This window comes from Dysidea avara, chromosome 3 (genome assembly GCF_963678975.1).
Source record: "Dysidea avara chromosome 3, odDysAvar1.4, whole genome shotgun sequence".
In the NCBI taxonomy this organism is placed as follows: domain Eukaryota; kingdom Metazoa; phylum Porifera; class Demospongiae; order Dictyoceratida; family Dysideidae; genus Dysidea; species Dysidea avara.
Window position 1 is genome coordinate 41,018,319 of NC_089274.1, and position 22,756 is coordinate 41,041,074.

Below are 22,756 nucleotides of genomic sequence, written 5' to 3' on the forward strand. Positions count from 1 at the left end.
TTCTCAGCTTGTGTCCTCAGGCACATAATATCCTCAGCTTGTGTCCAAAATGGGAGGTGGTAGTAAGTGTGTGCAGAATACAAAACTGTTTTCTCACAGTCACTATAGTGGGATAGCATTCACAGAGTAAATATCATTTGACAGAATGTATAGCTATCATAGGAAGTGGGTCACATCAGGTTGCAGTATAGGCTATAGTAATGGCCATAAATGTAAAACTAAATTGATCATTGATACAGTGGAAACTTACAGTGAAACAAAAATTTTTTTAGAGACATGCATCTAGTCATTGAAAACAGTATAAAGCTGTACCTGGGCTTGGTCTGCATGAATACTTTTATTATGGTGTTCAACTAGGTTATTATATAATACACAAGTGATAACCAATAGATGCATTTTAACTGTTTGGTTGTTAACGATTGTTAATAATGGTCTGACTGATGTGATCCAATTCATAATAAAATGCTTCCTATATAACCCATATACAGGTGAGTTTTAAATCTACCCAGTATACAGTTAGCTATAAGTTTTGTTTTATACATTATATTCTTTTAGAACACACATTTTATTATGTCTTACAACAATACATTATAAACAATATGATCTAGTACAAACAATATCCTCTACAGTGTGTGCACAAATAGCTTTTGTTAGACATTTGAATGCATGCCCATGTATACTTTCTCATCAGAAAAATCACTAATAATTATTTAAGATTTCAGGCAGTTATGTAAAGTAGGGTATGCAATAGTATTCTGTATCATCCACACATTGTACAGCATATAAGAGAGTGCCTTGATGGTCCAATGATTATAGAGTCCAGTAATAGGTCATTTTCGCTGATAAAGCCAGAACAAGATTCTTCTTTCACAGAACATACTCCACCATCTTCATATTGTTCTTTTGTGGCCAGTTGTTCCACAGAATAGCAATTGAAATTAACCGACTGCAGCCTCTTCTATACTTCATTGTGAAGTCATGGAGCTGACACTTGTTCTCATGGAGCTGACACTTGTTCTCATGGAAAGACTACTTCTGTTCAGTGATGATGTTGATAGTCCATTGTGTATTAGATGTGCAGGAATTGAGTTAACCGAGTCAAAGAATTTCTTGCAAAATTTCTGTAATTGCTCTCCTGCAACTTTTCGTTCTGATTTCAACTGTTCATTTTCTGAATGAAGATCTTCAACCTTCTGTTCCAATTCTTCTCTATATTTCCTTTCCTATAGAGTACACATGAATAAGTGTAACATCATTTTAATAGCTATGACTAGATCAATGTCGGAATACTTTGTATGTATATAGCTAGAGCTATACAGAGATTTTTTAGCTAGACAGCTATATGTGCTTTTATAATTATGTAATATATTGCTACCTTGTGCAATTCTTCTCCCATCAATCTGACTTGCTTCTCCAACAATGACAGCCTTGCCATCAGATCTGCAGCGTCAGTTCCGTGTGGGGGAGTTTCTTTGGCCACCGAAGTTACTTTCTTAGATCTGTTAAAGGAGAACGCCTATAAAGGGAAAGCAGATACACGATAACATCTTAGTTTACGCATGCTACAGAGACACATATAGTTAGCTGTTAATTAGACCAGAACATGGTTACACGGTTAGCTAAATTAGTTCTTATTAGTACTTTACAGTGTTCAGCACTGAAGGTTAGTTCTTTTAATACCTTTCTTATTCTTCCACTTTTCCTGCTGTGTATGTGTTTCTTTTCTTCATCAAACTCAGTAGCAGAAAAGCCGGTATCATAGTCCGATGTTTTAGTCCTTAACCGTGGGATAGTGTACGCTGTACTGGTCTGTGTTAACTCTTGATCGATAGACCAGTAGCTATCCGCGGCACCGTATGAACTGGACAAGCTCTCCATTGAGTTGCTGTATATAGAACTCAGCGAATTCTGCCTCCCATTGACACTCAGATATCGATTTAAGCTCATCATCACCAGCAAAAGAAAACGCCGGATAAGAACACTCTGTCTAGTATTTAGCAGGAGAACGACTGTGGATTGAAATTTATAAGCTCCGCGCAACAGCCGCTAAATGGTTTTACCTATACGTCATTTCCGGTATAGATAGAAGATTTTTAAATTCTTGCTACTTAGTTGTCTTTATCATGAGCTTATTTGCCATATAGTTGAGTCCTTCTGGAAATGGCATCAATAATTTTAGCTATGGTATACACAGTAGCCAGCTAAATTTCATCCTTATGTCAGCTATGTACATGACGGAAAGGTGGAAATCTCATATGAACTTGGAGCTCTTGATTCAAGTAATTAAATTCACTGTACCCACAAATAGCAGCAATTAATAAAAATCAGCTTTAACTGGAAGACCAGACAATAGAAGGATTCTATAGTGCATAACTTAACGCTATAATAGTTACTGAGAAACCACTCAGAGATATAATTATGGCACTCCTTAGTCCAAGCCATTATTATTATTATTATTATCAAATTTACCACAATGGAAAGCATACACAAAAGGCAAAGCCTGTACAAGGTGTTAGCCACAAAAAAGAACACTACAACTACAAAAATATGCAACAAACAAATAATTACAAAACTGCACAACAATACAAAAACATCAATTAAAACACACATAATAATATAATGAATGCCGGAAGGATTTTGGATTTGGATCATTGAGGATGGTTAATGGTACAGAATTCCACAGGAAGACAGTGTTAACAAAGAACGAATAACGACGAGAGTTGATGGTTGACTGTGGTGGGTTTATTGACAAGTGATGACTTCTAGTAGATGAAATTGAATTAAATTTACAGTGACAATCAAACTTGATGGATGTACGTTGGTGATAAATATTACGGAGGAAAGAAATAGAAAGGTACTGACGTCTTGATTCAAGGGTAGGGAGATTAAGCTGAGAGCAGCAATTACTTGAAGATACAGTCCATGAATTGGTCTGTGGACTCCAGCAACTGCCATAAATCCAGCGTGCCACAAATCCATTTTTTTCAAATAAGGATTACCAAACTTGTTCAGTAACTATGCCTTGAACAAGTTTAGTGCAAAGACCCCTAACACAAGAACTATGTACCTTTAGTCAAATGTATCTTATATACATGTTTAGTAAAATGTGTACAGTACATCACATTATGAAACAAGAAAAATATATTTCCTCAATACGTATATAGCTAATGGCTACAGATTGGCATAAATTACATTGAGGTGTGTTTCTATGCTAGTTATGTTTGAGTCATAGTGCATACATGTGTGCACCTGTGTGTTTGTGTATGTGCGAGTGTGGGCATGTGTGCATATATTATGTGTGTGCGTGTGCATGTGTGTGTGTGTGTGTGTGCGTGCGTTCGTGCGCGTGCATGCGGTGTGCTTGTGTGCAACAGGGAAAATGTTGTAAGAACATTCTGATGGCAAAATATGCTGACCCAACCTCCACATCTATTTCATATCCCTGTAGTTGTATGCATGTAGTAAACAGAGAATGGTAACAGACCATTACATATATGATATACATGCAGTGAACAATTAACCAACTCTAACATTTAGCTAAAGGCATTCGGGCATCTCTATTATCAGTGAATACACGCGAATTGTGTTACTGGTATTCACATGGAATGTCAAATATGTATCAGCTTAGCACATATGGGAAGCTCTAGCATGGTGGAAATTTCAAGGAATTCACTAGAAAATATGTAACAAGCAGTAAGTTTATGTTCATGTATGTAACTAATGGAAGAAAAAGCTAGCTAAGGGCATCTTAGGATTGTTCTACCGATATAATACTTACATCATACAGTAGAATAGTACAGTATAGTAGGGATCATGAAAGTTTGGGCTTCTTTCTTTAAAGCATCACCCTACGTTATATACTATTTTCTTTTCTTTGTATGTCAAGAATTTCAAGCTATCTCCCACACCAATCCCATAATGTCTCCTCCATTTTGGCATAGACATAATTTATTGTTGAGCTTCATCAAAAATATGTATCTGCAAGAGTAAACACTAAATACATCATTCACAGCAAGTCAGCAAGTAAAAGAAATAATTGTGAATTAAAGTACATAGCAACAATACCTCAGATGTTTTCCTTATAGACAGTCAGTCATTACCATTAATTATTGCTAATTACTAAATATTCATTGCTAGAATTCTTTGAGGATCAAACTACAAAGAATGTTCAATAGAAGTTACCACTAAACCAATCTAGTAAACATCTGTTTTTATTGAATATAGGGAAACTGTAGACACAGTATAATGGCACATCAACCTGTTGATGATGATTAGACTGACTGAGTACACACATGAAATGATGCTTTATTCCTTCAAAGTACTATTTATGCAAAACAAAATGCATTGCCTTGAACACAACCTGATTGCCTAATGAACTTTAATTTGGCGAAGACCAATATTTTTATACTGCATCTATTGAAGCTACATTATACATGTAATACAATATAGGCCATGTCATACCTCCTGTCATGCGTACATCAGTCAGTGTGTACATACAAAGGTAATAAGTATGAGAGGTGGTGTTAATAAGGTGACAAAACAACAACAGCAACATGAAGTTCTTAGCTCTATCACAGTAGGTAGCCACATTTTCAGCATGCTGAATGTCACATGCTTAACTGTGACAAGCTTATATTACAAATAGTTACACTCCCTAAATCATATATAGAGAATGTGGGAGTCCTACACTATTACTGTACAAAACAGAACTGTATGAATCAATGTAGGAGGTCTGTGGGTGTACCTCTCACAAGTTCAGAATTCCTTTCTATATAGATTCTTGACTTTGGCAGACTTCTAAATTATTATTATCTTGTGTAGGCTAGTTAGCGTGTGCATGTTCAAGTGCAACTTGTTCTCTTATACACACACTCACACATTACACTATACCCACTACACACACATACACACTACAAACAGTGTGTGCACTAGCATACACACACAACTAATCATATATTACATACCACATTCAACATTACTGTCACATGTCACAAACAAAGCAAAAAAAATATCTGTGAGAAAAGTGTTTGCTGGTGGATGGGCTGGAGCAAGGAGTGGTGTCTGACTTGATGGAATTATGTTTTGTATGTCAACAATTAACAGCTGGAGAGTTACAAAACAACACAACAACTGATATTACAATATTGAGTTATGCCAACTGAAACCTTTTGAGACAATAAAAGCCATCTATTACAGGGTGGCTAGTACATTGAGGTGATTCAACATCAGCATGTGTGCAGTAGAATATGAGGAAAGTTATTGATGCTAATATGCTACGTACCAACAGAAGACATGAAATACAATTCAACACTACTTCAGTTAGCTACGATGAATACCCTGGAGATATGTACTTGATTACCTGCACAAACAAAAAACAACCAGCACTTGCATCTGTTGGGCAGTGATACAATTAACCATCACACTAGTGCACAATCTCTGCTACCAGCAACAAGCGGTATTCAAACAGTACTATATACACAACATGATCAACTTAAAACAACCACATCACTTTACTTGTACTAACATTGTGATCATGTGGCCAAATAACATGTCAACAATGACTAGCCAACAGCTGGTGATATGGGCTAATGATTAATCATGTCAATCAACCTATGCACAACTTGTGTTACTTGACAGTTTTAATGTAGTAAGTGTTTACTGGCATGGGAACAACACTCAAAAAGTGACCAATCAGATTATCAGACAGTTTGAGTTAGTTAACCTTTAAAAGTGGATGTTTAAATCTACGTATGATTAGCAATTTTAACTTTGTCACAAAGCCGGATTTGTCATCACAGTTTACGCTACCAACATTTACATGTAATGTAGTCCTAGTATACTAGGTACTTTCTAAATAAACTTCCATTAAATAAACAATGCATGGTGTTGCTATCAATATTGTAACAACACTGTATCACATAACAGTTAGGGTTTAAGCTATTATACTTGAGCAACTCAAAAAGATTGCTAATATGAAGTTTAAATAGCAACCAAAATTTAAACACTTTCAAACAGTTTCTCAGTGTCATGTTGTACTAATTCATGCATGAGAAATATGTATCATACACTATTAATGTATAAAAAAGAAAATTTACTTGCAAGCCTGTTGTCTTGCCAGTGCCACTTACTAAACATGACCCAGCAATGTTTTATGTATTCAAGGGCTGGATGCTAACACAGAATAAAGGTTTTCGGTAAGACTGCAGGTCTTAGATCATTGCGTGTGTCCAGATAGGTTAGTTCTACAGCACCACTGAAGAGCTTATAAGAGCCAAAGGAGTGTTGCGACACTGATGAGCTCCTGATAGCATTTGGAATCATGTTAGGAAGAGTGATTGCAAAGCAAACACGTGCCTATACTGTAATTACACAAGTACTATATCAGTGTCATAATGATGAAAATATATAGTTAGTTATATGATGAAAATTTGCTCTTAAACGTTTTCAGCACTTCACATATCTTTTAGTTCACACCGACTTCCATTACACATTCAGTACATACAACAGATCATTTGATGGTGTACATTGGGTGAGCAGAAAATTTTTGTACAACTTGTTAGAGAAAAATAATAAAATGTTTTAATAAAGTAATGTTCAAGAAACTAAAGGCACAGGACAGTTGTCAATTTTCTTTTTCTATAGCAATTCCATAGTGACAATACTTCAGCGTGATAACAAAATATGTAAAAACTCAAAGCAACATTTACGTACAATAGATTCTTCAGTGTAGAATTGATCACGTAGATATGACATATACAATTAGAAGTATAAATTAACACTCCTATGTACTATCCAATAACAAACTAAACTTAGTAACATTACCTTTTTTGTATTATGTTCAGCTCAACTTCCTTGGTTACTTTTTCTATCCGGCATTTCTCCAGGAAGATCAACTGGTATTTCAGCCATATCAGTCATGTATATGATGATGATACAGTTTGCTAGTAACTTAAGATCATCACGACTACCATCAAAGTGTTTGTAGTGCTCTACATCCAACCAGAACACTACCCATTCCACTGGGTTGTCAGATACGCCATATACAGAAATTCAGACTTGAAATATACCTTAGCAGGTTACTGATTAAATATGCATGTGCTATAATAGATTTTAATAAAAAATACTTACATTAGCTATTTTCTTGATGTAACTACGAAGTGGACCAATACCTCACCAGCCTAAGACACATTTTGACTAGTGAAATAACAAGTTACTACAACTCTGACCTTCCCTGATTAAGGCTTAACCATCCAGTGAATAGCATCAGATGTCAGTGTAGTCTTGCGTGGACAAGCCCTGCTCTCTAGATGGCATTAAATTTTTAATCAAAAAGCTCTGCTGTAGTTCATCAAATGTTAGTTCTCATCATTACTAGTTATGAATTGCACCAATTATCTCAAAATTGAGAGCAACAACACTGTATGAGATCACTTTAGTAACACTAGTATGGAGGTCACCCTTGCCACTAGAATAGCAATTTGTAGTTCTATATCCTTCAGTAACTGGAAGTACATTGTGTGGCTACTCAGAAAAGGTGATTTTTCATCAGGTATTATTACAAGGTCACCAGAAACACATGTGACACAGGTTACCATGGATCACATGTAGTGGTAGAGTAACAAAATTGAGTACTGACTAATAGGTATTAACTTGGGTAGGATTATCACATGTTGTTTGCTTCGTTTATACATTATGACTCCTATACGTTAACCTACTGGTCTTAAAAACCAGAAGCTAATGAGCTGCAAACTGAAAGAGACAACATGTGATGATCTTATACTTATAATGCACCTTTAGTATACATGAACAACTTATACACACAATCCACCTCTCCCTTAGATATATTATTTGCCAATAGTCTTGAATATAAAACATGTGTATATTCAAAGATAAATAACTCATCACAAGATTCACAATCAGTACGTGATCTGCAAAAGTCATGTTCTCAAAAAATAAAATACCAAAACAGGAAAAAACAAGTTGTTAATTTGAATAACGAAGTTCTAAAAAACACTGACACACACAAGGTACGGCCATAAATGCTTGCTGGTTTCTGTTAAACACATATGACACTATATAATACCAGTAGAGATGATGGGAATATACCTTACCCTCAGAGACTGGATTGATTGCAGAAACACTTATCGTACTGTTCTTTGTGTGCAATGGGTAGAACATAGCTAAAGAAGCATAATGGCCACTTCACTTTTCAATAATTGATGGATGGGGTGTGCGTTCAGATGCAAGATTAATTTCATGGCGTGCCTGCATGGCACCATTCTTTCTTTTGATGCGATGCAATATGTGCATTAGGTTGTAAAAAAAGTAAAACACGTAAAAATTAGGAATTTAAGTTGGATTAGAAATCAGGGAAAAAGTAGTGACTTAGGAAACAAGGGAATGGCTAAAAAATAATGAAACAGGAGAGGTTGTCTATGCCTGCAGATATACTAGTGGACATTTAATCCCTGATTCAGTCGAAGTAAGGAATTAAATGTCCACTAGTATATCTGTAGCTTTCTTGTTTCACTATGTTATAGCTATTCCCTTGTTTCTCTGCTTATTTTCCTTTGATCCCTAATCAAACTAAAATTTTCTTTCTTATCAAAGTATACTCCATCTGTTTTCAGACTGAAGCACTGTAAGAACTATTGAAATAATATATTTTTTCTGTTTACATTTACATGCGTATATCATAAGCAAACACTAAAAAAATTACTTCCAACTTGAGGAAGCCTGGTTCATAGCAACTAACTAAAAAAAAACAATTTGAAGTGACATATAGTGAGGTGTATGCATTTATGATTGTTCAGATAATTCTCCTTCCTTACTACAAGTATGCAGTGAAGCCATAGACAACAAGTATTATAGGAAGACTACACTGATGTAGTGAAATGATCCACATGGAACAATGAACCATTTCAGTTACTGATATGAAGTAGAACATTGTACACAATACACATGTACAGTCAGTAGTGTTGTTGGGAACTTTTACAAGTGGCTCTAAATAACAACAGAATTTTAACATACTTATATGTATGAGTAATCATGTCATGTCACTGGTGTGACATTTTGGTTCATACACATACATAGGAGAATATGTACGTGGTTATCTAAGAAACAAGCTCATTATAAAAAAAATGGTTGCTGGCATGCTTGGCAAGCAGAACTTTTTAAGCTACAGTGAACATTATAGGAAAAATTTACATTGCTTACTCTGGGGAAATATTCTTATAAGCCTTCCTATGCATGTGTTGTGATCAAATCTTGTCCATTAGACTTCAAGTGTATGATTTTAAGGATTGCAAGTTTTATAATGCTTACAGATTGATTACATTCTTGGAAGAATATTTGTAAGCCACAAAAATGCAATAATGTTCACATAATTTATACACAGAAGAACAAAATTCTTCAGAAATACATGAATATGGTTTTTTACTGTATCTGGTAAGTAGCATAAGTAAACATGTGTTAATGGATTACTAAACGATATCCCAATCCTTATCTTAAATGTGCAAGTGTGTGTGTGTGTGTGTGTGTGTGTGTGTGTGTGTGTGTGTGTGTGTGTGTGTGTGTGTGTGTGTGTGTGTGTGTATCTGTATGTGCAAATAAGTTTGTGTTTGTGTAAGTCAAGTGGATGGAACTTTGGCCTGGATTCAATATCCAGTTATGCCCACTTGTTGCTACTTCCTTAAGCAACTTTACTTACATAGCTCCAGATCAGCTAATGACAGTGGAATTAAACTGTCCATGTTGGTTTAGTAGGACTTTGGGTTGGACTTCCACCTATGTACATATGAAACTTGGTATAGGTTAGTAGTCCTGGATGTGCTTGTACTGAGTCCATGAACATGGGTAGCACACAGGTAGCCTGCTCTGTTTCTCTGGGTAGTGATGCAGTTAATAATGGTCAATAAAATGATGTGTAGTGTATTGTGTGTGTGTTCACATGCAACTGCACACCACAAAAAATATTGCAACACATTTACAATACACTATTGATGATACCCTATGACATACTAGTGTAGACCCAACTTCATCACAGAGAATACAACTCAATGATGATATCCCAAACTTATCCTCTGTAGATGTGGCAGCTAATGAAGATGTGGACACTTCAAATGATGGCTTGATTAAACTATTCAACCTGCAAGAAAACATTTATCATATGCAAATTGGAAGATCATTCCATACAGCAAATGAATTGTAACTACTAATGCCAAAATATCCTCAAATTGTTGTGACTATGAAACAGGAAAACCCAAAAGGTAAGAAGTCCTGACAGTCAACTATGAACAGGCAGTTAGTATACAATTACTACTTCAAGTGGTATAATTATGTAGCAGGTAGCAACTCCCTTATTAGCACTTAGGCTTCTAGCGCACAAGACCCTGAACTATGTGTGCACCTCCTACTGGTACTAGAGGACTTCATGGTAACTAATCAGTTAAGCTGAATAGTGTAAGTTTGTGTGTTGGATGTGTATAATTTAAAGAATATGCAAGTCACATGCAATATACTGTACCCATGCATGGGTTGCCTCACGTGGCCAGACTGCTTTTTTCTTCTGTATTCCCCAACACAAAAGAAAATGGTGGTCTGGCCACACGACACTTACGCACAGGTAGCATGCAAGCATGCATGCCTGCACACATACACACACACTCAATAGCAATGTACTATCAATACATTAAGTGTATACAGATACACAGACAAAACCACACTAATGTACGTACTACACATGCACGCACACACAAACAACATATCTTGGAACAGCAGTAGTAGCACTGGTGGACTAAGTGATGATATAGTTATGTTGTTGGATAATGACAGTGGCTTGGGGTTTAGACATAAACTTCTTCTGCCAATCTGTAGGATATGATGCTAATGTGTTTATCAGAAGATTGGTATTTGGCTACTGTAGTGGAGGAAAAGAAATGAAGTATAGGGTTATGTGCTGTGGATGGTGCATTGGAGTAAAAGGCTGGTTTGTTTTTTGTGCCATTTGGAAAGCAAGCTGTCTACTAGTGGGAGAAGAGCTCTTAGGGCACAGCTGTCATTTGCTGTTGTGCTCCTGTGTTTGAGAGAATCACAACAGGTGAGTTAGAGATCATGCAATAACAGAGCTGATCTTCCAGCTGTTGTTATGAAGATGTAGTGATCTTAGCTTTTAACACTGACCAACGTAAATCATTGTTTCACAAGTGATGACCTGTTTTGAAATTACAGATAGCCACTGCTAAATACGAGTCCTACATGTGTACATAACACTTCGTAAAGTCTCCATACTCAAGTATGGCTCAGGATTATAGTAGTAGATAGTTCCAATTTGTTTGGATTACAGAATCAGGACAAGACTACAGCAATGTTGTGACTTATGAATGTGCACTACTATTATCAAGTGCATCATCCATTTTGAAGTTACTGACAACAGTCATGGGTACGTATATCAGTGTGTATATGTGTGTGGATGCTTACAAAACACACATTATTATGTGTGTGTTAAATAACCTACACACACTTCAAAAACATAGTATTTAATGGCTATATACTCTTGTATGTGTGTACTGGAACTAAAGAGTGTTTGATAACTGTTGCCAAGCACACTACACTGAAGGTGTGACTAGGATTAATCCTACCTTTAAACAGTACACACCCATAACAACAGCATCACAAAGTTTCATCAGTCTTATTTATACATGGCTTAACATGTGACGGTTTCCCATACTGTGTTCTGTTTATATGCACTACTGAAGGAAGACACTATTCTCATATATTATATAAACAGTCACATCGTCACTATACAAAAACATGAAGTAATGTTTAGTTACCCAACACCCACCTGCTAATGTGCTGTGTTCTTCTGATCATCATCTTCGACTCTTACAATCTCTTGATTGAAGATGGGTTTGGTAAGTGCGAGGGCCTCATCTATGGTAGATGCCTTGGTGAAGTTGTATAACTTCAGGGGGATCAAAGTAGGAAGTAGGAGTTTTGGTTTCTTCTGGTTAATCGATGCTTGGGTAATGAAAGAGAGTTTATCAGTTTAGAGTGGAGAAATGTCTCCATCCCTCAAAACTCTTTACGACAGAGGACAGAGACAAACAGGGGAACCCTGAATGGATGAGGCAGAAAACCTAAGTGACCCTCACTGTCTCAGACTCCTTTAAGGAGAATGGATGAGCTATGCAGTGATATGCTGACCTACGAATCATCCTTAGATTGTTATGTGCACTATTGTGTAATGTACAGAATCTCACATGTATTATGCTGACATCATTCATTTTCCATATGACTTAAACAAAATAACAGAAGTATCTGATTTGTACGCAACAAGAAACATTACTATTTCTATAACAATGTGTACATGGATTGTACTATTTAAGTTTATCACTGCAAAAAGTTTTGTTCATGTCAAGTTGAGGGTCAACTCTGCTTTGAGTGGGTCAACTTCATATAATAGAGGTTGAATCTAAAAGTGAATACTACTACATAAGTACACAACTGAGATATCAGAACAATAGAGTTGACACCAGGTCAGGGTTGAGTTGCTGACCTAATCAAATGGTAATCTAGATGTGACCCAGACATGTGGTCTGAAACATTGCAGGCATACATCAATGTAAGCCAGCAGGATTTTACACGACTGGTTATGACTAAGAGCTGAACAACCCAGGCTAGATCAAGATATTTTCTTATATGGATAAGACCTGACTGACCCAGACAAAATGTGACCCAACTAAGCAACCCGAACATTCAAGTCATCCAAGTCAGTTTTAACTTTATTAAACAAACATAACGTAATATCACTAAGTCTCCTATTTCAAATCCGGTAAGTATCTACACTTCTACACTTGTAGTAGTGTCTGGGGTAGTCTAGTCTGGCACGTTGCACATGTAGTGTAAAGAAATATGAGTATACTTATACTTAATTAGTGAAAGCTTACACAGTGCACGTTTGTCACCACTTGTGTACTAAACATGAAATACTACACCACTCTACTAATCTCATTACTGTGATATACACAACAAGTTTGTTGGGATTAAACTTTGGTGAATTGAAGGAAATTATTTGTCAAATGTTTACTACCAACTAGCTTATTACACATTGTTCAGTGTGGACAACATGATGAATTAACTGATTTGTCAAGCCTTTCATGTATGGTAAATAATCATCCCTTAAATTCCAAATGCTAATATATCAACTTTCACACATTCCTCTTAATATAAATTAGAATTCTCATGCACTAGCAAACGCAATAGTATGCAGTAATATTAAACTGGCCTAACAAAAATGTAGTTTTGATTTCAGTGGCAATGATTTCTGCTGTTCATCGCTTTGCATTGAAGGTACTGTTTATAAAACTATTTTATTATTGTACAGTGTATATAAACTATAACAATACTCTTTGTAGTATATAGAAACAGAAGGACAGAAGGGTAATACTCTACAATACACATTTACGAAATCTTAACAATATTTTGTACTCAAAAATTAATTTTGAATTCAGAGGGTAATAAGGATACCTGATGGGTTATAGTGATGATCACATGACTCGAAGGGAAGAAGGTCTGTCACACTGACACAATAGGGAAGAGTATTCCATCAAAAATTTCTCTGAGATTTTATGACCATTAAGAAATCATGAGCACTGCAGCATTTATAGTCACATATCCTGACAATGGTGACACATGTAACAAGATATAGAAAGATTTAATTATATTACGCTGAATTTGTACCTTAAGGTGATTGGCCTCATGTTCTACTGGGTGTTAAACTCCGACTACCTTTTTAGGATAATGTCTGGACTCTATTCATTCGTATCACTTACAAGTGATATACTACAATATGGATACACTGAGCAGACAATACTGATTTAATATATTTTGAACAAAATGCTCTTCATCAAGTTACATTTTCACTCATCAAAAATTATTAATTTTGTTTAGTCTCTGTTCCATCAAAGTAGCCAGAAGCCCTCAGATATCATGCATAGCTACTATTCTCTTTAAAATCACAAACTGTCTCTGGCTGTTATACCACACTAAATATATCAGAATTGACTTTTAGGTCCCAAGATAATTGTTACCTACAAATGATCATGTATAATTAGTACATTCTTTACTATAAAAACATCAGCACTATAAAACTAGAGGAAGGATTAATTTTTGCCACGATCCTTATTCATGATCTGCATGGCTGATTTGAATAACTTTACAAAAGAAGTCACTTTCCTCTTCAACGTTCTTTATTACATTCTATATTGGTTTAACAGGTCCCCCATGATGGATCAACTAAATGACTAAATGTCTTAAGAAATGTTTGCTCACATGTCAGGGCTAGTACTTTATATAGCCCACTACATTTTAAGAAAAAATTATGGCATCACCCAGACACTAAGTCACACACCAGGGAAATGTATGACATCAGTGAAAATCAAAGACCGAAACTTAAGATTGGAGGCAGAAAGAATTTCTTCATACTCAATTACTATTAAATTCACCGATAAAAATCTGAAATAGAACAGGGTGACTCATATAGTACAGCTGGCATGAATGTACACAAGAACACTATAAATAATAAAATTTGTCAGCTCAACTTCCTGTAAAGCATTAAACCACAAACAGCTGATACAGTAAAGATGCTGTAGTACTAACCACATCCTAAACTGAAGATGATCACAGTTATTAGTAGGAAAAACAAACATTCCACTGAAGTTTAGTTATATGTGATAAGAGTTGCAAGGAAACATGAGCTAACAGATAAACAACCAGATAGCTTCACTCTGAAAAATTGCTTGCCAACTGCAACACAAATAAATGGAGAAAATGGTGTATTTGTATTACTACAGTATGGAGTTTAATATTATTTTAAGTTCATAATAATATGAACTCTTTACAACAGTTAGCCCACAAACGTACATGTCATTTGTCAACAACTCTTTAGTTTCACTGATGTCATAATACACCCAGTAATAGTGATGTCAATCTACCTTACTACTACTAATTGTCTGTACACATTACACAGATAAACAGGTTATGTTATTAAGTTAGTGACCTATAACTTCAACACTGGTACTAATTGTGGTCACTATAGCTACGTCATCATCAACTAACAGACAAAATGTCATGACAGATTTTCAGTCAATTCGTAATTGTTGTGACTCACCTCTGAATAAAGCTCATTAATATGGATAATAGCAAAATAGAGTTTGAACTGTAAACAACATTTGGTCCCAAATTGTCTGTTAGAAAAAGATGTCCCCCACATCAATACAGCTATATGAAAATAAATTTTATAATGTACAAAGTACCACAAGACAGAGATATCTATGTTATGGTTATAAATGTACAATATTATTGTATTCATCATTTGCACATGCGGGTATTACTGACTGACTGAGCCTACTGTACCAATGCTGGAATGGGATTTACTAAAGTAACATTTTCATTGACACTTTCAGTGCCAATAACTTCTCCAGGAAACAATCTCAGTGGGAGTAGATCTTCTAATGGTCAAACCAGCAGTGACAGATGTAAAATCATGGGTCACTTCTAATTGACACCTGGCTGGCATAACTAAATGGCAGAGCATTAAGGGCATTCCTTTCTGTAGTGCACAAACACACCCCTACACTTTTAGTAACAAGTGGCAGCTACGTGTAGGTCTCAAACGTGCATGGCTACGTTGACAAAACCATCTTGTTAGTGAGGATGCATTTCTTAGTTCCACGCTAACAATAAGTAACAGCAGAAACAACCAATATAAACACAGATTGTCTACTGATCTTAGATGATCTCTTTGAAAGCCTTTGAAGTGCTTAATACTTGAGAACAAAGTATATCAGCTTAAAGTAATGTAATTATGTGTTTATTCCAGGCAGACAGATATCACTACACAGGTCTCTGTTTGTCTGAGGTTGCCACCAATAAGTTACCTCTAAAATGGAGGGAATATTTTAAGCATATTCATGACCAATGCAACATATTCATGACCAATGCAACATAGTGTATGGTCACAAGTTATATAAAACATCACCATATACTTTAGGGTGACATTGGTGGTGCAATAACTGGCTGGGAAATCAGCAAAAATATTTTTAAAAGCATGACAATTTTTATATTGACAGGTCAGAGCAAGGGTGCCTCCTACACTCTATAGGGACTATATGGACAATTCATAGAATTACCAAATAATAATTATGTTAAAAACAATTAGCCAATGGTGCTTCCCTGTTGTTATGTCTCCTAGCAACCAAGTGATGTTACTGTTTTGAGTTTGGATTAGATTACATTCCAGTTGAAACTGAAGGGAAACGTCAATCCTACAGTTTCCCAGACATCAACCATTTCTTGGCAGTAACACATTTGATATCACACCATTTTATAGGCTATACACTGTTTGGCTGGCAAATGACATTTACCTATCTTCTACAGGCAACAGCATATCTATAGGAAAGACTCTATAAGCATTTGCATCAATCTACAACTTCATAAATAGATTATGAGTGTTCTATAGAGAAGATACCATGACCAGCACTTACTTTTTCAATTATCCTTGATCGTGCACGTGATTATCATTTGAAAATAGGGGTTTGCACCATGATAGTTCACCAGGTTTGAAATCGGTTCTCTCTCTCATGTTTCCATTATCATTTCTAACAGAAGGTACACTTTAAATGAAATGAATGATGCAAGACATAATTTTCAGTTACTTGCGTTTAGCTGGTATATAATTAGGTCACCTCTGATGAATGAAAATCTCCTGGACAGCTGGTTGCAAAGTAACCTTTTAAATTAATCACAACAAATTGACACAAATGTGCAACTATAATATGCATGCAGATGAAAGCAATCAAACAAAACTGAATATGATAACAACAACGCTAACATCAAAACATTTGGTCAATACGGTAATGTAACTGGGCCAGCATGTTGGCACAAACTACACACTGTCACACAACAGGTCATACCTCAGTTTACACTTGGTAGTTTGTAATAATATAAATTTAAGGGCTAAAAATTGCATGGCTTTAGCATGTGACTAAGATATGAATGTTGGTAGGCAAATTTTATGTGCTCAAATACCCTGTAGGTGTTTGTATATAGGATTGGTTGATTATTTTGACTCCAGCAATTGGCTATAGCCATGCATTCTTCCTTACAAGAGTTAAAAAATACAGGAGCAGTTAGTATACAGTACCATTATACATTATGTCATGGAGATTATAATATTCTCTCTAGCACTGTACACCAGATAACATTAGTGTATGTGACTAAGTGTTGGTGGCATAAGCGTCTGACAATTATTATTGTTGTTGCCATTGACACCTCCTATGTTCAAATTTATATAAAGCTTCAAGAAACAAATTAGTCAATAGCACCATATGGATACATCATTACCAAATACCCAGTACCATCATGATGGTCAAGAGGAACCTTTTGTCCTCAGGCACAATGAAATTGGTCAAACTTGAGTAGAAGGCAAGAATTTCCATTTGCAGAATAAATGCACTTGTAGAATTAATGGATCATGATCACATCAGGTAAGCTGCATAGCTATCTAGAAACTTTACATGTATCAGGCTATTGTGGTATTTTGCGTCTCTGCAGATTATTATATCAGAACAGTCATGAACAAACTGCATTCTGCAATAATATACCCCAAATGAGTAGTTAATCCACCCAATATTCATAAATTATAATAACATGATATTGATGACAAACAGCATATACAGTACAAATAGTGTAGCTATGCACTATTAGTTTTAGTCAGATTATGTCCACACTACTTGCCATCAGAACGATAAAAGTTTTCAGATAGCTAAATACAGTATTCTGTATCTTTTACACACTGTGAAGATCAGCAGATGAAACTTTTCAGGTCAGGTGCTGGTGTATCAGAAGCAGTTTAGAACCTTCAATGTTCTTCTACTTGAGGTGTGGCATTGACCAATTAGAAGACTACCTCAGTGATTAATGACTGAAGGCCTTAAGGTCAACCTACATAGGTCATTTTTCCACTCTGGAAATCTGAAGATTCCTCTTTCACAGAACATACTCCACTATCCTTATTGTTATTTTTGTTCTACAGACTAGCAATTGAAATCAACCGACTGTTCATTCAGCCTCTTCTATATACTTCACTGTGAAGTCATGGAGCTAACACTTGTTCTCATGGAAAGACTACTTCTGTTCAGTGATGATGTTGATAGTCCATTGTGTATTAGATGTGGAGGAATTGAGTTAACTGAGTCAAAGAATTTCTTGTAAAATTTCTGTAGTTGGTCTCCTGCAACATTTCGTTCTGATTTCAACTGTTCATTTTCTGACTGGAGAACTTCAACTTTCTGTTCCAACTCTTCTCTATGTACTCTTTCCTATAGGATTAAAAAGATGAGTGTAAATCAATGACTATACTATGCATGTAGAGTGTACAGCTATAGCTATGTATAAATATGCTATTTCCTACCTTGTGTAATTCTTCTCCCATCATCTTGACGTGGTCTTCCAACAACGACAGCCTTGCCAATAGTTCTGCAGCGTCAGGCCCGTGTGGTGTTTCTTTGTCAACTGAAGCAGCTTTCTTTAGCTTTGATGATCTGTTGAATGAGAACGCCTAAAGGGAAAGCAGATACACGAGTTAATAACATTTCAGTTTACGTATTGAAACTAGCTGATATACGACATAGTTATAATGACAAACACACGAACTGTTTCTCTTCGTGCACAGCTACAACTATTATATAGTTCTTTACCTTTCTCACTCTTCCACTTTTCTTGCTGTGTTTCTTTTCTTCATCAAACTCAGCCGCAGAAAAGCCGGTATCATAGTCTGATGTTTTCGTCCTCAACCGCGGTATAGTGTATGCGGTACTGGTCTGCGCCAACTCTTGATCGATAGACCAGTAACTGTCTGCACCTTGTGAACTGGACAAGCTCTCCATTGAGCTGCTGTATATAGAACTCAGCGAACTTTGCCTCCCGTTCACGCTTAGATATCGAGGTAAACTCATCATCAGCAAAACGTAAAGACTCTCTTTCGAACAACTATATACCAAGCACAACTGCAGGATCGCATTTTATAGGTTCGCGCAAGTGTTGCTAAAGTGCTTCGCATATACGTCATTTCCGGTATACTACACATTTTCATTGTAATTCGGTTTTTTTCAATACAAAAATTTTAGGTACCAAATATTCTTTTACTAAATGCTTCGTTTTCTTTATCATCAGCTGTTTGCTTTATAAAGTCATAAAGATTGAGTCCTGCAGTGATCTCTGGAAATGACAAAATCCCCTAAAAATGTTTTTAAAAACAACAGTCGAATATCAGACATCAACTACATACCTGTAAATATGTTTGAAGTTCAACCATCCTTTTGTCAGCCACATGACGAATCTGACTACGACCGAATATGATTTTCTTAGGAAAAGGTGGAAATCTCAAATTTGGATATGAACTATGGAGCTCTTGATTCAACCTATAGAATTCGCTGTACCTATTTTTAAAAAAAATATCACAGGAAACGATAACAATATGAAAATATCTGTCAACAATGGGTGTGCTATATTGAACAGACCAAGTAAACCTTACATTGGCCACAAACAACAGCATGGATGAAATTAAAAGAAATCAGGTTTAATTGGAAGACCAGCATAGGCTAGGCAATAGAAGGATTCTAGCACATAACTTAACACTATAATAGTTACTTAGAAACCACTCAGAGCATACTTTGAAATATATTTAATTATGGCACTCCTAAGACCAGCCATTTTTTCGACTAAACTTGTTCAGTAAGGCCAGTAAAATGGAGAACTATGTATGTTTACTTGCTTGTAGTCAAATGTATGTTTAGTAAAATGTGTATAGTACATCACATTATGAAACAAGAAAGAAGTAACGAATTTTGTACTACGTATTGTTAGTATGTATGCTTGAGTCATTGTCATTGTGTGTGTGTGTGTGTGTGTGTGTGTGTGTGTGTGTGTGTGCGTGCGTGTGAGTGTGTGTGTGTGTGTGTGTGTGTGTGTGTGTGTGTGTGTGTGTGTGTGTGTATGCATTAGGAAGAGAGGAGGAAAATGCAAAAAATAAGAACCTTCTATAAATGGTGAAATGCTCTGATCCAACTTCCACATCAATTTCATATACCTATAGTAGTAGTAGTATATAAACAGAGAATGGCAACAGACTGTCGTGCATGAATTTTGTGAATTTTCTACATTTATCTAAAGGTATTCAGGTATCACTACAATATTAGTGAATGCACACAAGTTGTGCTACTGGTTTTCAGTATGGAATGTCAAATATCAGCACATATGGGAAGCTCAGGGTGGAAATTTCAAGGAATTCACTAGAAAAAAACATAGGGACAAGATGGATTAAATTTATGCACGTGTGACTAATGGAAGAATTAGCTATGGTATTTTAGTATAACTCAGGATCTTCTACTGACATACGTACCTACTTACATAATATTTACTACTGCTGTGTCGCTTGTCAAATGTTTTGACAGTTGCCATGATATTCCTCCCAGCAAACCCATCAGCAGATTCCCTGTAAAATAATGTTTTACATAATGTTTTGCGTTAAGTTATATACCGTTTTCTTTTTCTTTGTATGTCTCTTGAAACAAGAATCTCAAGGTAATTTTGACCATCTTCACTTCGTAAAAACCGGTCCCATACAGTCTCCTCCATTTTGGCATAGACATATTGTTGAGCCTCATCAAAAATATCTACAGGAGTGGACAACATGTAATTCCATCATTTATTTAAATCGTAAAATGGGACTAGATGAATACAATACCTTCTAACAATACACGAAGAAGTTTGGCAAGCAGTCAAATATTTCAGTTAGTGTCTTGTAATCAGATACAACAAGTTTTGTAACAAGTCAGTTAGGTGTTAATACTCAAATATGGACTAAGCAATGTTAGAAGTTGTACTACTGCAAGAGTACATAATATATATACTATATATATTATGAACTCTTGCTACTGTTATACCACCTTACAAGTACCAAGACACAATTGGTAATTGAAGTACATAGCAACAAATACCTCAGATCTTTTCCTTATAGACAGTCATTGCCATTAATTATTGCTAATTACTAAATATTCATTGCTAGAATTCTTTGAGGGTCAAACTACAAAGAATGTTCAATAGAAGTTACTACTAAAACAATCTAGTAAACATCTGTTGTGTTTTTTTTAATTGAATAAAGGAAACTGTAGACACAGTGTAATAAATACTACTTAAATCATAGAGTATGTGGGAGTCCTACACTATTACAAAACAGAAATGTATGAATCTTTAGAAATGTGTAGGAGATCTGTGGGTGTACTCCTCACAAGTTCAGAATTCCTTTACCTAATTCTGTGGCTTGAAACATTTGATTGTGCGTATACCATGCTCAAGTGCAACTCGTTCTCTCTTACACACACTCACACATGCACAAATGCTTGTACGTACACAGATACACTCACACTACACACTACAAACAGTGTGCACAGATACACCCATACACTATATCATAAAGTACAAAGGAAACTAACAATGCATGTTCAACAACCACACATGGAAATCCCATCAGAAGTATACACAACAGAATCACGTAGCACAATTTGTACAAACACAATGAGTGCCCACCCTGGGTATATTACGTTGTTCTATTAGTTACGCTACAAATTTTTACTGAGACAATCAAGCAAAAAAGACACGAGAAGAGTGTATGCTAGTGGATGGGCTAGGGCAAGGAGTGGTGTCTAATTTGTAAGTCCACAGTTAACAGATGGAGAGTTATGACAAACACAGTATCAGTGAAGCCAAAAGACATAGTCTGTTACTGACATTGCAATATTGAGTTATGCCAGATGAAACCTATTGCCTACAAGCCATCCATTGCTATGGGTAGCCACAACACATTGAGGTGATTCAACACTACAGTGGAGTGTATGTGCATTGGAATATGAGGAAGTATATCTATTAATGCTAATACTCTCAACAGAAGACATATAACACTGCTTCAGTTACAATGAAGGATCTTATTACCTTGGAGATGAGTACTTAGTTACAAACAAACAACTAACACCTGTTTTGACAAAAAGGTCTCAAACTCACTAACCTATCAGAATATACCCAAGTAACCCATACACATTACTCAAACTTTTAATAGGATAATGGTTGCCAGCGTGGATGCTAAAGTGATGGTGCATCCATAACTTGGTGATAAATAATGTGTTAAATAATTTGCACATATAAGTATACTATACCAGCACAATACCTTCATTCAAGACCTGCATGCTCCTAGCAACAAGAAATATTCCCCAAATTACAATATACTACACAACAGCTTGTGATCAAGTCAAAACAACCACACCACTGTACTTGTACTAATGTTGTGATCATGTGGTAAGATAACATGTCAACAATGACTAGCCAACATCTGGTGATATGGGACACTGGATGCAAATGACTGATCATGTTCAATCAAGCTATACAAGTTGTGTTGACAGCTTTAAGTGTTTACATTTACAACTTTGCAGATGAAAAACATGTGATGTAGTTTTGGTATCCCCACTTACCAAATTTACCACCTAAGTATACAAGTAGAAATGGCACTGTCAGCTCACCAAGTAAACATGGTGTTACTTTCAATGAAACTTTATCACATAACAGATAAGGTTAAGCTATCATATATTGCAAACAGAATTAAAGGGACTTTTTTTGAAAAAATGCAACAATTTAACCACACATC

At 35.8% G+C, this 22,756-nt stretch overlaps 2 protein-coding genes and 1 long non-coding RNA gene across 4 annotated transcripts in view; all 3 read right to left on the bottom strand.

Moving 5' to 3' along the window:
- Positions 1-527: 527 nt before the first annotated feature.
- LOC136251013 (uncharacterized) lies at positions 528-2,212 on the bottom strand. The gene is made up of 3 exons (XM_066043391.1): positions 1,681-2,212; positions 1,376-1,516; positions 528-1,223 (listed from the first exon to the last, which is right to left on the bottom strand). Exons 1-3 carry the CDS (start codon positions 1,948-1,950, stop codon positions 966-968), a joined length of 669 nt encoding a protein of 222 aa, XP_065899463.1. The 5' UTR covers positions 1,951-2,212; the 3' UTR covers positions 528-965.
- Positions 2,213-12,222: 10,010 nt separating this feature from the next.
- Positions 12,223-16,848, bottom strand: LOC136248281 (uncharacterized). The gene is made up of 6 exons (XR_010697747.1): positions 16,716-16,848; positions 16,545-16,658; positions 15,170-15,279; positions 13,741-14,090; positions 13,528-13,676; positions 12,223-12,472 (listed from the first exon to the last, which is right to left on the bottom strand). It is a non-coding gene; the product is annotated as an uncharacterized lncRNA (long non-coding RNA).
- An 828-nt stretch (positions 16,849-17,676) lies between these two features.
- Positions 17,677-22,756, bottom strand: part of LOC136251014 (uncharacterized) — a 29,865-nt gene continuing 24,785 nt past the window's right edge. The window contains exons 6-12 of one of the 2 annotated variants that reach the window (XM_066043392.1): positions 20,600-20,735; positions 20,470-20,554; positions 20,097-20,149; positions 19,349-19,499; positions 18,759-19,297; positions 18,473-18,619; positions 17,677-18,380 (exon numbers count right to left, since the gene is read on the bottom strand). In XM_066043392.1, coding sequence (XP_065899464.1) covers positions 19,184-19,297; positions 19,349-19,499; positions 20,097-20,149; positions 20,470-20,554; positions 20,600-20,735 — 539 coding nt within the window. In that variant the 3' untranslated portion in view covers positions 17,677-18,380; positions 18,473-18,619; positions 18,759-19,183. Of the gene's footprint in view, positions 18,381-18,472; positions 18,620-18,758; positions 19,298-19,348; positions 19,500-20,096; positions 20,150-20,461; positions 20,555-20,599; positions 20,736-22,756 lie in introns of both variants that reach the window. The other variant, XM_066043393.1, reaches the window with a different exon arrangement.